This window comes from Typopeltis vanoorti, chromosome 23 (assembly GCF_054136105.1).
Source record: "Typopeltis vanoorti isolate ZY-2024b chromosome 23, IOZ_Tvanoo_1.0, whole genome shotgun sequence".
NCBI classification, from domain to species: Eukaryota; Metazoa; Arthropoda; class Arachnida; order Uropygi; family Thelyphonidae; genus Typopeltis; species Typopeltis vanoorti.
Window position 1 is genome coordinate 41050887 of NC_143571.1, and position 15998 is coordinate 41066884.

Sequence of the window (15998 nt, forward strand, 5' to 3'; positions counted from 1 at the left end):
TTTATCAAGAGTTGTCCTTATCCTGAAAATACTTCAGGCGCAAACTTTGTTTGCTTACACTTGGATAAAGGATTAAACCAAGTATTATTATAATTTCTTGGTATCTTTAATTTATAATACAGAAATTAATTAGAAAGGTATCTGGTCCATACATTAGCAATGCAAAAGGCCCAAATATTAACACCTCATGAAGCATTCTATGCTCTACCTAAAGAGAAAGTTCCATTTTATAAACATCTGGGTGTATAAAAGATTCCGTGCTCTTATGGGAAGATATATGTAGGTCAGACCAGGAGAAGTTTCAAAATCGGCAACAAAGAACATATAGGTGGCAATGAAAACTAACAGGAAGAAAAAAGAAGATTTATAGCACACATCCTCAAAGAACAGCACACAGTAAATTCACAAGATTCCTCTGTGCCATACTTAGAAGATAATTACTGACTGGTTGTTCAAGGAGTGTTCTGAATTCATTCGTTCAAAAGGCACACTAAAAAGAAATCAAGAAATGATCCTTAACATCTGGAAATTGTTAATTAACATGTTCCTATGCCAGCAATCACATCCGGAGTTTATGTGACAATGGAGAGACTGCACGTAACGTGACTAAAGATACTCGTGATTAGACTATCATTCCAATGTTTTCAACTATAGATATTAACTTTTATTTGAAAATGTTTAACTGTTGCTATATTTTATTTATGTTAAGCAACCTCCCAATGATACTGTTATCATATAGACAATGAAACATGTAGAGGAAATACATCTAAGATCAATCAACTTCAGCTGCATTCTGAATGGAAAGCCTCATGTTATAGGCTAAATGGAGTGAAACAGTAGTGAGAAAGGTTTAAAAATAACATTTAATGCTTAAAAAATAAACACATCAAACAGTAAAAGTGTCTTCTGGATTCTAAACCCATTCCTCCAGTTCAACCTCTTTCATACAGTAATTAAGGTCATCAAAAAGGTTTAGTGATGCTGCTGCTGTTAGTGCCATGTCTTGACCATAATTTTGTCGATGCTCCAAAACAAGTACTGAGACTAGACCTAATGTTCAACATCAAATATGTTATCTGTAAATTAACTCCGAAAATAGCTAACAACATCAGGTTTGATGTTGGCAGCATTCTTTCTTGATCTTCACCTCCTAAAAAAATATATTTTACCAATTCAGTGCCCTGAAGAAACTATGTAAAGACAGCAGTACCATCATCACTAGAGCTGATAAGGAGAGTGCTACTGTTATTCTTAATACCAGTGAACACAAGAGAAAAATGGACACCATTCTCAGAGACTGCTCCACCATTCTTTTAGATTACAATCCCAGCAAATTTCAGATCAAAAAATTGAAAAGTTGCTCAAAAAAGTTTCTTCCTGGCCTCCTGACATTGCAAAAAACCCAAGCCCATCAATTCTCAGCCTCCATCAGATACACAAATCTAATCTCCCTCCAAGACCTGCAACAGATTCCTCAAATTAGCAAAATAGCTAGCCCCCCCCCCCACTGTCACACCACTTCCTATATAACACACACTCTATCCATTTAAAAACTTCTACTGAGAATTTAACATTGAATAACACAGATATTTTGATTAGCTTTGATATCACCTCTCACTGTTATCAAATATCCCTTTAAATGACAACTTAAAAAAAAAAAAAAAAAAATCCTCCTCCTGATATTACTGATCTCTTTTCCTTTGCTATCCATTCCAAATATTTAAATATTTATCTTGGAAGCATAAAATTTATAAACAGATTAGAGGTACCCTCTAATCTGTTTATAAATTTTGTGCTTCCACCCCCACCAATTTTTTTTATTGAATATTTTTTAAACAACAAGCTCTTGACTCGGTCTCTCTCAAACCTTCTATCTAGTGAAGATATGTGATGATGACGTGTTCTCAATTTGGCCTCATGGTCCAGACACATTTAGACTCTTTCCTCTCTCACTTCAATAGTATTCATCTTAGAATCAGTTGACTATGGAAGAATAAACTAGTAGGAATTTAGCATTTCTGAACACCTTGATAACATGCCTACCCAGTAACCTGGCCTTTACTGTATATAAGAAGCCCACCCACACAGGCAGATACATTCACAAACTTTCCGATCACCCCTCAACAATATGGATCAATAAAATACTAATCAACAGAGCATATAACCTTTATTCCAATGAGTCTTTTACAGAGAACTTAATTATGTCCACTACACCTTCTTATGTAATGGCTACAGTTCCCAAAGTATCAAAAAAAAAATATATATATATATATATATATATTTTTTTTTGTAACCTCCCAATGATGGGTATCTCCTATGCCCAAGACACTTCAGAAAAAACAGCCAGAATCTTAAAGAAATACAATCACTGCATGGTTTCAACATGCACTGAAAGATCGCTACTCTTATCTATTCTAATAAAGATAATCTCCATCCTCTCTCTCTTTGTGCCTGGTATATATCAAGTGTACTACTGTTCTTGCAAGTTGGTTTACTATGGACAGACAGGAACACACAAAATACATCTGCAGTCATGATTATGATCAATCAAGCCTTTGAAGACTGTGCTTTCTGAAAGTTCTCAGAAAAATCAGGAGAGTGAACAGATGGCATCAATGGCAGAATCATATTAAAAATGAAGATATCAGAAAGGGACTTAACATTTTTAGCATGGAGAGTCTTTGTAAGAGCTGAAAATGACTGGATTGTAAGTAACATTCTACTGAAAATGGTCAATGATATAGAAACACCTATATTTTACAGTATTACCTTATTAAAATATCTTCATGTTCATGCTGCACAAGAACACATGTAATAAATAAGCAGCATATATAGATCTAAAATCAATATATAAAAATAAATAAAACATTTCTTAAAAGTACACAGAAGAAATTATATATATAATTTTATACATAAATAAAATTAAATTAATCAAACTAATAAGTACAGAATTTATATGAGATGGTAAACATTAATGCTCTGCAAAAATTAAAAACCAGGGAATGTATATATATATTCTCCTCATAGCAGTAACTCCCTGATCTTTCATTTTGGAGCAAATTTCCTTGTCTGGTATGTTGAGGAGATCTCACTCTAATATTACACCTCTGGAAGGTTTAAAGCTTTGTTGGAAGGGGGAGGTAACTGTAATTGGTATCCCCCCGACAGATGTTGCATGAAGTGACCTTTCTGATTGTGTCTTAGTTGATTCTTCACTAAGTAGATCTCCTGAATGGAACTTCTTTATGGACATTGGAGATTCTGCTAACTCTGGCAAACCCTTCTGGATGAAAAAGGTGACATTTTTTTCAAGACGATGTTCCCTTGTTGAATGTATTATTAAGAAAAATGGTATATTGATCACAACTTCTAATGTTTTGTGCTTCTTATTCTGATTTTCTGTTAGTGTTTCTATGGTTTCATGACATGCTTAGGGCTTATTGAGGGCCCTGATAAACAAGAGGATGAAGAAGTATCCATTCTCAGGAGGAGTTTAGGGCAACAGAGCTCCCTAGCCACATATGGTTGCACACTCTCCAGAAAGCAATGATGGTGCTCAGGAGTGAAACTTCCGAGCTACCCCAGATGCTATATGGATATCTCAGCAAGCCTTGGGCCCTAGACCATGGGGAAGGTTTACTACAACACCTTTGACCCTTGTAGGCAAGCTCACTAGCATAATGATTCTGGTGGGGCCATCAAGGACAGCCCTTTCTGGATATCCACAGGTTGCACAGCATGGCAAACATGGTAGAAAGGCATTGAATTCCAGTGATGTGATGGTAGTCTAGAAAACATGATAATAAAAAATAACTCAGGAGAAGCAGAGAAAAGAATAAGGAAAGAAAAGCACAGCAAAGTAATAAGGACAAAAAAAAAAAGTCAGTACCATCACCGGGAGGTCTCCCTCCACCAAAAACAGTTGCTTCACATGGACTGTAGTTATGAGTTTTATTTGTATTGGCTAAAAATATGCACTATGATATTAAAATATGAAAATAAATAATGACAACTAGCACATCTATCAGAAAAATTCTGATACCTTTTTCACTAAGGCTATCACAGTCATCATCATAGTCTTTTTTTGCCTTTGAAATATTGCTTTTAATTCCCAAGTCATTATAAATCTGTTTTGTACTTGATATACCTTGGCTGTTATTATTCAACACCGAGCAACTTGGACCTGGAACTCCCTGGTAAGCATACACAGGATTATCAAAGTGGCGACGATCTAAAATAATATCAGAATTTTTTTTAATTAAAATATTAGTGAATTGATATACTGACACTCAATAGCTATTTACAATTCTAACAGTTTTTAATACCATGAGTGACATTATACATTAATATAATGAAGTACTTCATTTTGATAGAAATATTTTTAAGGAACATCATTTTCTTTTTTCTAAATCATTTCTACTTGTGTGACTTGACCATAATTTGAGAAACTATATTTATCATTCATCCAGTAGAGATGAGTTATTTTAGTGTATTAGTAATGGCTACCAAGGAGACTTAAGTGCATCTATATGGCAAAAGTGTGAACTAGATCTACTCAAGCGCATATTAATACTTTAACAGCATTTGTAAGTTTTATACGTGTTCATAATTAGTTGTAGGTCTGTGAAAGGGGGAAAAATCACTGCAACTAAAGTAAAGCTCAATAGTCCAACTAACTGAATGATGGGAAGAGAAGGGTGGTTCCATAAGTTTCCAGCCTGACTAACTTTTAGAGGTGATAGAAAGAAAATAACTGTCACTTTTTAACATAATCTCCCTTCACTTCATTTTTGAATTAATATTTCTATGCCCTTGAAAAAATAGTCTGTACTTTTGTCTGCAAAATGGCCTAAAACTGCACCTTTCAACTCATTGTCATCTGCAAATTTTCTTCCTTGAAGGTCTTTCTTCAATTTCGAGAAGAGGTAGTAGTCACTGGGTGCTAGATCTTCGCTGTAGGATGGGTGTTCAATCTCCTAGAAGCCACAGTCCTTCGCTGTGGCCTTCACAACAATAGCCATATGGACTGGAGCACTGTCATGAAGTAGGCAAACATCATGACTCAACATTACTCGTCTCTTCTCCTTTATGGCAACACACAGTTTGTGCAGGAGTGAAGCATAATATTCTACATTCACAGTAGTATTCCTTTCCTTGAAGTCAATCAAGAGAAGTCCACCAACAATCCCAAAAGATTGTTGTCATGATCTTCTTGGCATACTGAGCGACCTTTGCTTTTCTCAGCAGTGCTTCGCCTTTAAAATTCACAGACATTAAAAATGTCTTTACCATGAATTCCCCTAAGTATGCGCACATGTAACAACACTCTTGAACATAATGCTTTTTCATGATGAAAATTTCTGGAACACACTGGTAAAGATGTTTATGTCAGTATGAAGGTGGATGAAGAATTCAAAGTTGGATCCAATGCTGCATAGTCTTAAGTCCAAAGAGAAACAGATGATGCTTTTAGCCTATTATTGGGAGCTTTATGAACAGAAGAAAGAAGTCACTACTCATTCCTCTCTTGATAATTTCACATGGAAAGTTGAATGTCAAAATTAAACTTTTTTGCTTATATTTTTTCTATTATTTATACTTTATTACATTTCTTCACATTTGCACATGCATCCTGTGAATGACGCTAATCAGCAACAGAGTATAATTAAAGGATGATGGGATTAAATCTGACTTAAGTTCAAGCTACATAAAGTTTGCAGAATGTGACTCTTAGACAAGTTGAGGACTGCCTGTATATTTATAAAAAACATGTGACAATAGTGACATGATCAACACTGCTAAATTAGATAACCATTACAGAAAAGTTTTAAATTTTCCCCCAATCAATAACTATTTAATTCTTCCTTAGTTATATAAATTCACTACTTCTATAACCTAAGGGCCATTCTCCATATTTTCAACCTAAATGATTAAAAATGACCTTTGCATATTTGTTCTCTCTCTCTCTCTCTCTCTCCTCGTCTATTTTTTTGTATTATGCTCTATATTAATATCTCTTGTTCAGTTGGGTTGCAAGACATTTTGCTATTTCAATATTTGTCTTGACCTAACTTACAAATTTCAATTAAACACTCTCCATTTTCTTAAGTGAATTCAAAAATTAGCTAACCGTTCTCATAACCATCATGAAACAATCCATTCTTATACTTTTTGTATCCTTTCTGAAAATGGCAATTTTCTTAGTATCCATTAAAAATATAAGTAGAGTTAAGATCATTAGCTTTACCAGAGACTTGTTTATATAATGGTATCATAAATTCTTTACAAATTATGATACCATTACAAGCTTTAGAAAGAAAAACTCTTTCTAAAGCTTGTCTCTTCAACTCTTCAATCATTTGATAATACCATTTAACAAACCACATATAACTACATTTCTTTGCATTGAATTTCAACTCCACTTCCCTTTCTGTCCATGCTTTAACAATGGATGGACTTCCTAACTTTACATCATCATCAGCGAAGAGAAAAATTTTATTCTACATAGTTCAGCCAAAATCATTTACAAATATATTACACAAGAAGGGTACTAATACAGAACTGTGGAGTACTCTGTTACTTAATAGACAGTCATTAATTTTCTATCCAAACTGCTAGGAGATCTAATATCTATTTGGAATTTTAATCAGCAGATCAAGCACAATATAATCACAATAATTTTTTTAAATCCATACAAATCACATCATATCTGTTATCATGTATCCATTTCCTCCATAAAACATAATCCTCCTCCTTAATTAATGAAACTGATCTCCTATTGAACAAGTAATCCATATGAAGAATATGAAAAAGACCAACTAGTCTACACTTTTTTAATTTATGCAATGAACTATCCTTATGAATTTGAATAACCTCTGCAAATTTGAGCTGTTTATTTTTTCTTCTAATATTTTGACATTAATGTTTGTGAAGGAAAGATTTGCTAATTTATTATTATTATTATTATAATTACATAAGCATCTCTCTCTCCCTCCAAGGAGTTCAAAAATCTCATTATGGGAGAACCACACTAACCAATACTCACACCATCACACTTCTCTAAACTTAATCACTGACAAAAACACTCAAGCCTCTGGAAACTCATTCACTATCCTCCAAACAGGAAATTTAGTTCTTATACCCTTAAAACTACTTTTGCATAACTTTTTTTTAATCCTGACATGTGTTGAAAAGTTTCCATTAACTTATATGTTTTCAAAATATCCCTTCTTTTCTTTCTACCCACTAAACTTTGTAATCCACAAACCTTCGATTCCAAACTAGTTGCTATTATGCCATCTACTTTTGGATTCTCTGTACCACTTCCTCATTCCTCTAAGAGAGAGACCAATACAAACAAATTTGTGCAAACTAGTCCAAATGTGGTCATATAAAAGCTTGATAAAGAGGGATAATAACCTCTGTATTAATATTTGTCTATATATTCCTTAACAACCATTATCATCATCATCAAGTCTTTCTGTGCCTGCTACCACATAAGGCTGCAATGCTGGTATTCCATCTGTCCCTAGCAGCTGCTCTTGCTTCTGCCCAACTCGCTCATCTTGCCTCCTTCATTTCGGATTCCATCATTCTTCTCCAAGTTAATTTTTGTGAACCTCTAGAACATCTCCCTTCTGGAGCCCAACTCAGTGCAACTTGGGGAATTCTGTTTATTCCCATGTGAAGAACATGTCCAGTCATTTCCATCTTCTTAGGTGAATCTCTTTATCTATTGACTTGGAGAAGGTTTTTTTTTTAAAAGTTCCTCATTAGTGATTGTATTTGGCCAGAATTTTTTTTAAATTCTTCTTAAACATTTGTTTTGGAAAATGTCCAATTTATTACTTTGTGCCTTGGTAAGTTTCCAAGTTTCAGAGCTGTATAGCAATACTGCTTGCACAATATATTTATAGATATTAATTTTCACTTGAACTGTGATATTTGATGCTTCCCATAATTCATTTAATGACCTGAAACAATTTTGTGCTGTAGCAATTCTTTGTAAAACGTCTTCGTCGGTGCTGCCTTGTTTATTTATTACTGATCCAAGGTATGTAAAAGTATCAACATCTTCAATTGTTTAATTTTTTAACTTAATTTCTTTATTTGATTTTTCATTTATTCGCATGACCTTAGTTTTCTTCTTGTTTATATGAAGACCCACAGTTTCTGCACAGCGAGCAAAGTAATCAGTTTTTATCTGTAAAGTCTTTTTTGGAGGACAGGAGCGCTATGTCATCAGCAAAATCAAGGTCTTCCGGTGGGGATGTAAAGTCCCAATGTATTCCTCTCTTTTGATGATTAATTGAGTTCTTCATAATCCAATCACTTAAAATGATAAATAATAGACCAGATAGAAAACCACCCTACCTAACTCCAGTTTCAATGATAAAGAAGTCTAAGTTTTCTATCTACTTCCATGCAAGACTTGCTGCCATTATACATATTCTTAATAACGTTGAGAAATTTATAAGGTATTCTGTATTCTTCTAATATTTTCCAAAGTTTCTCTCTGTCTACTTAGTTGAATGTTTTACTAAAATCGATGAAGTTTAGGTAAAGTAAGGCTTGAAATTCCATACATTGTTCAATTATATTTCTAAGCGTGAATATTTGTTGGATGGTTCTGCAATCAGCTCAGAAACCTGCCTGTTCTTCTCTTAATAAATTTTTGATTTCTTTTTTTAATCTACTAATTAAAATTTTTGTAAAAACTTTTGCGGGAATTGAAAGCAGACTTATTCCTTTCCAATTTTCACACTTAGTCAAATCTCTTTATTGGGGGATTTTTATAATTACTGCTTCTTTCCATTGTTGAGTAATTTTTTCTGTCTTCCATATTTCGTTGTATAACCTTTGTAATTTGGTAATAGTTGTGTTAGGATCAACTTTTAACATTTTGGCATTGATATTATCATTTCGACATGCTTTGTTAGATTTTAGTGCCTTCAGGGCATCTTTGACTTCACTCAATGAAATCTTGTCTTCAAAAATGTTCAAACTAGGCCTTAACAACCAAGTGATCCATTAAACTATATTGTCCACTTTTTTCAATATTGCCCTGAACTTGAAAACACACTCTCTCCCAAATTTCTAGTCTCATAAATTTTTTACGATCCAGTTTCAACTATATAATACACAGCTTGTAGACATTTCAACCCAAAGTGTATATAATTTTCAACGAGTATTTAATGAATTACCAAAAACCCACAAAGAAGGTGTTCCTCTTAAACACACAGTTAACTCAACTGAAGATCCTACCTACTTACCTGTTGTCTAGCAAAGTTCCTAGCTTATCGCTTAAGTACTTATGGAAAAATTCATCTGAATTTTTGAAAATTAAAAACTTAAAACTATCATATCAATATGCTATTACCTTACAGTGTATTAACATAATGGTCAGTTTTGACCTGAAGTCTTTATTTGCTGGTGTACTTGCCAACACTCTAGCTGTCATCACAGAGGTTCCCTTCAGATATCACTGAACTATTTTATCATTTACTAAGGCTACTTCATCTGTGGAAACAAACTGTACAAGACGATCAAATGTACTACAAGACTGGGGAGTTTTCTGGTCTTAGCTAATTTCTACCTGAAACATCTAGAAGATTTATTCTCCTCTATGATACCATAATCCTCATTTTGTGTACACTATGTGGATGGTGTATTTGCCATTTGACTCGAATCTGAAAGAGCTCTACATTCCTTCCTAATCAAGATTAACAACAACTTTAGCATCTTCAACATTCTCACATCAACTTTAGTATGGAAAAAGAAAAAGAAGGAAAATTAGCTTTCTTGAACACCCTCCTCTCCAATACACCATTATACCCTTAAAACTACTTTTACATAACGTTTTGTAAAAAAATCCAAAGAAGAAAAATTTCATTTGTGGAGTATACCTAACAACTTTGGTTCATCATAAACCTACTTTCACATGCTGCTATATACAACATGATTTTGCTCATCAAACCCTCTCAAAGTTCCTGGCAAGTGCAGCTTGTGCTATTAGAGAATACAGAAAAAAATGTAAGAAAGTGAAGCACTGTGTAAAACTAGTTAAACAAAAGACATGGAAAGACTTTGGTAAGAACACAGAAACTAAATATCAGAATTTTTATTTTTTTAAATATCCTTTCACTTATATTTGGAATACCTTCGACCCTAGATCTAGGTGTCAAGGGAATCTAGATCAAGTCAACTGCCATAAATTTCCTCTGATGTCAATTCTTAAGTTTTTTATGTCTATGGAAGTTGATCCAAAATTCAACTCTTGATGTACCCACCAGTATTTAGATGGATACCACTGCCATCAAAATATTTATAATTATTTGAGTTTGAAGACTTGTCCAACATTTTGTAGTAGGAGAACCTGATACTATTTAAGGCTAGTATGTATACCAGAACTAAATGGTACAGAAATATTTTGATTTTAACACTCTATTAGTTTCATGAATAACTATGGTTCACTTTTTCAAGAGATATAGTGAATAAATAAACAGTGAGGCTACAAGCAGAATAATGAAAATTGTATTAAATGTTTGAAAAAGACTAATAATGAAATGTGCACATGCATGCATGTTATGTCGCAGCTATATGCATCATATTTTTTTAAGGGAGAAGACAAGAGTTGATGGAAGATTATGTTATTTATTTATTTTTTTCTGTATTAATGTGAGATTTTTAATATTTCAGATGAAATAAAAATCTCTTTAAAAGCTCTGCAGTAGAAATTATAGCTCACACATGGATCATTTTTCAGTTAGTTGCCATATTACTTGGTGTTTCGATCCTGATTTGAGTTTCTTTTTTTTTTTCCCCTATGTCCTTAAAATGATCTGATATGCATATTTCTTCTGACCTGCATATCTGTCCAACATAACATATTCCACAAGTGCAAGTACTTCGTAAACAGCAGGTTTCTTAATTGGCAGGTGGAAAGGTTTTGGAGGTCTAAGGAGATTTGAAATCTTGTTCAGTAGAAAGAAAGAAGACAACTTTAATCCCTTGTTAATATAGTAGCTACGATATCTTGTCCACTACTGACCAAATATAGGAGAGAAGTATCATCAATGTAATCTTGTTTTCCGTGGTGGCTTGGAGTGGGAGGAAAGGGAGAGGGAAAAACCTTGCACAACTGGCATGTCCTCACATCGGCAAAATTATCAGAAACATGGCACAGTTCACTTAGTAGGCAAAAGATTTAACAATAGAATCAAACTGACCCACTTGCAAGTCTAGACATAACCAATCTGTTCATTAATGTACTCCAAGTAGAACCACAAGGTTATTTCACAATCTATTTCTTCCAATAAATAATGGAAAAAAACTCACGTAGAAAGATTATTTATTAGTATAATTTTCGCCTGTGTGTCACAGGCATCTTCAGTACATTAAGCTCAAAATTAAACACTAACTGACAATTCCAAAAAGCGCCACCTAAGTAGCTGGTGTAAGATAACTAAAAAGGTCAATAACTTTCCTAAAATAAAAATAAATAAATAAATAAATAAAAAATTAATACAATAAAAAGTTAGGAAAGATTAGCTGATTTGTAAAGTACTATCTCCCATAAAGGAGATAGATGGCGCTTTTTGGAATTGTCAGTTAGTGTTTAATTTTGAGCTTAATGTACTGAAGATGCTTGTGACACACAGGCGAAAATTATACTAATACATAATCTTTCTATGTGAGTTTTTTTCCGTTATTTATTGTGTACCAATATGTCTACTCACAGTTTACCTCTTTTAAAACCTATTTCTTCCAGATATGACATTTTTAAAAGCACTGCATCAACAATACCTTCAAATTTCCACACTGATTTTACAAACAGAAAGGAGGAACAGCAATGGGTGCTATTGGCACCACTACTAGCAAAATTGTTCCTGGAATGGTTTGAGAAACAAGCTCTGGAGACCCATAAGATATGACCTAAAGTGTGGTTACATAATATCAATATTTTCTGAGCTATATCATGTCAATATTTGTAGAGATAGACCATCATATGGTCTATCTCTACAAACCAACTACAGGAATTCAGCACTCATCTAATCAACATCATTCAAATTCTAAATCATATTCACTGTTGAATTAGAAGCCTACACAGATTGATTTTTAGACTTGCTCCTAGAAGTGGTTTGAGCAAAACAAGCAAAGCTATTCAGCATACAGAAAAAGGATGCATACCCGAAGATAACCACATGCAAAACCCTAACACCATTCACAATGCAATAAATTGGCAAGAACCTAAGAGGCAGAGTATGCAATTTCTCCAGCAATACAGACAAAAGAAATCAAGAACTAAATATCTAAGTTTAATCCTATGTTGGAACACTTGTTAATAAAAGCTTTCTACAACAACCTTCAGGCCACCAAACGGCCAAGGAATGCAAAATTATTACAGAGAAGTGGTACTTCTCCCTGCATCTGGTTAGTCATGGACAAGATATCAAGAACACTTGATATCTTGTACAGCAATGGTAGTGACTTTTTTTTTTTTTTTTTTTCACTAAAGAAAATTCTGAGTCTACTTAGACCTCCAAATCTCCACCCACCAATTAAGAAAACTAGGGTTTATAATATTACTCGTGTTTGTGGAACATGCCATGTAGGATAGACAGGCAGGTCAAGTGAGATATGCATGTAAGAAAATTTTAAGGATGTAGATGGGAAAAAAAGGGGACAAAAAAAATCAGGAATAGCTGCATACAAAACAGAATCTAAACACCAATTAATTATTATCATTAAGTCACACCTCCAAGGAGTCCAAGGACTCATTGAGGGAGGGCATCTACTCTACAACTCTCTGTCTCAACCACCAACTGCAGCAAACTGAATCATCTACATCAGTGCCATCTACTGTCCACAACCACTAGTATTTTCACAGATAATAACAAACATCAATGCCCTTGGTGGGATTCAAACCCACAGCCTTTTGGCTGGAGAGCAGATACGCTAACCACTTGGCCAACCAGGCCAGTTGTGTCACTCATGAAATGATCTATCTGGACTATTTAATTTCTCCTTTAGAGCTTATAAGAGTTGGATGAAATGTTAAAAGCTACCACAACACGACAAAAAACGAGGCATGATCTTACATCGGGATTTTTCTCGTATAAAGCCTAACAGGTGTAGGCCTTGGTGACATGCATCACATCATGTCACCAACCATCAAGATTCAACACAGTACATGCAATCATTCTACTGTTAGTCTTTTTCAAACATTTCATATTATCATTATTCTGCTTGTAGTAGCTTAATTGTTTATTTATTCATTATTTTCTGTGATGAAATGAACCATAGTTGCTCAAAAAACTACTAGTATTATTATAATAAAAATATTTTTCTACCAATTAGTCATCATCATCAAATTCCTGCCATGTACCCTCAAGGGGTGTACAGGATATGATAGTACTACATGAAAAAAATTACATCATTATTAATTTCCTATCTACAATTTTCCTCCAAATCAGTCTGTTACTTGTCAAGACTCCAACATTATCAGATCTTATATTTCTATCATCTAAAGCACTTTGTACTGTATCAATCCACCTATATCTTGGTCTGTCTCTAGGTCGTTTTGCTGCCAACTTGGCAGATAACACTTGTTTTGCTAATCTTTCCTCGCCCATTCTGTTTAAGTGACCATACCACCTGAGATTAGCTCTGCTAACGCTTTCCTGGATGCTGACAATGTCAAGTTCTTTCCTAATATCCTTGTTTTTAATGTGATATTGCCAATGATGCCATCTGTTCACGCCTATAATCTTTCTCAGGACTTTCATATCTGTGGTCTCTAGTCTTTGGTCAAGTGTTTTACTTCTGACCCAGCTCTCAGATCCATAAGTTAAAACTGGTTTGAACACTGTCTTGTATACAGCTAATTTAGTGTTCCGACTAATTTCTCTCTTATTCCATATGAATTTATTCAATTGACTTCCCACCATACCAGCTTTGCTGATTCTGTTGTCTATTTCTATATTTAATTTACCATCTTCAGTAAAAATCGTGCCTAAATAGCTGAAATGTTTTACTTGTTCCACAGGTTCTCCATTAACAACACAGTTGACATTTTCAATGATTCTGCCTATTTTCATTGTCTTTGTCTTTTTATTGCTGACCTTCATACCATATCTATTACAACAGCTATTCAATTTAGTCAGAGAATCTTGCAGACTTGTAGCAGATTTATTTAGAAGTATAACATCACCCGCATAAAGCAAAGAGCTGACATTAACATCTCCAATTTTGATATCATGTTTAATACCACTTTCCTTGATAATGTGATCCATATAGATAATGAATAACAGAGGGAATAATGTACATCCTTGTCTCACCAGATTTAACATTACACCATCTTCCTGTACTTCCTTCAATTCTAACTGCTGACTTACAACACAAATAAAGACTAAGTATTGCTTGATATAATGCCCCATTGACCATATAATTACATATTACACAAAGGGATCCAGCGGGAAAAATGTATAGGCTTCTGTTCAGATGGAGCTGACACCCTTACAGGCAGGCATAGTGGGGTTGTTTCTATGGTCAAGGAAGTAGTTCCAAATATGAATTGGGTACGTTGTTTCATACATAGGGAAGCGTTAGCCTCCAAAGAAATGCCACCAAATTTAAAACTGTTCTATATAATGCTATAAAGCTAGTTAATTTTATTAAAGCTTGACCGTTAAATAACAGGTTATTTTCAGTACTCTGCAATAAAATGGGCAGTGAATATATATATACAACTTTTGCTTCATTCAGAAATTCGCTGGCTTTCCAGGGGCAAAGTACTAACAAGGTTATTTCAATTAAGGCACGAAATTATATTATTTGTAAATGAATGTAATTCTGATTTTTCCTCACTCCTTGTTAACGAAGCATGGTTATCAACACTATCCTAACTTTCAGACATTTTTTCAAAATTAAATGAACTAAATCTCTCCCTTCAGGGAAATTCTTTAACTGTTCTTGATGCCTACAACAAAATAAAGGCATTCGAGAAAAAACTGGTTTTATGGATTAATTATGTAAAAGACAGACAATTTGCATCTTTTCCAACATTAGAATCCTTTTTAGTGGAAAATGATATTTTTGTTAATTCTGAGTTTCTGGAAAGGGTTTGTGACCACCTCAAAAATCTGAAACATAATTTTGAAACATATTTTCCGAATAACTTTTATAACAGATTTCTGTGGGTTTGCGATCCATTTCAGGCTTGCAGTCTCGAGAATGACCTTTCGTTATCGAAAAAAGAACAGTTAATTGAGCTTTCAAGTGACAGTGGAAAATGCAATGAAAGTTAAAATGCAACTCCGTGATCTTGGTTTGGCTCAATTTTGGATCTTGCCTTCAGGTGAGAAGTGAATTTCCCGAATTATCTGAACAAGCATTGAAAATTGTCATGCAGTTCTCTACAACCTATCTTTGTGAGAAAGGATTTTCATCGCTCCTTCAAATAAAAACAAAATACAGAAATCATCTTTTTGTGTGTGTGCCGATCTTCGGCTGAATTTGACCAATATTGAGCCAGATATCCAGCAACTCTGCAAGGATCGAGAAGCTCAACCATCTCATTAAGAGTAAGTAGTAACATAATTAGGTCATTTTATTTATTTGTTTAATAAAAATTAAAACTTTGTTCAATGATAATACACTATTAATTTTTACTTCCAATTTAATTAATTATGTTATGTTTCCATATGTATTCAAAACATGCTTTTAGATGTATTATGTTATAAATGTCACAGTTTTTCAAAAATGTTGGTAATTCCTACTTAGGTTTTTAAAAAATTACGAAAAGGCAAAATGACGTATAGGGAAATAAATTAAAAACACTATTTATTTTTCAAGTAAAACTTTAATTCCAACATTCTAAAATGTTATTTTTCTTGCTTTTCTGTTCGCAAAATCATCATTTCATCACTCAGTTGCTATTTTATAGACAGTAAGGAAAGATTTCTTAAACGCCAAAAAAGTGCCCCCTCCCACCCACA

General features: G+C 33.8%; 1 protein-coding gene across 2 annotated transcripts in view; it reads right to left on the reverse strand.

The window, feature by feature from the left end:
• The window catches only part of LOC150093796 (uncharacterized), a 544781-nt gene that overhangs the window by 45889 nt on the left and 482894 nt on the right, over positions 1 to 15998 (reverse strand). For both annotated transcript variants that reach the window (XM_090413179.1, XM_090413180.1), the window contains exon 23: positions 4043 to 4231. In XM_090413179.1, coding sequence (XP_090269305.1) covers positions 4043 to 4231 — 189 coding nt within the window. The remainder of the gene's footprint in view (positions 1 to 4042; positions 4232 to 15998) is intronic.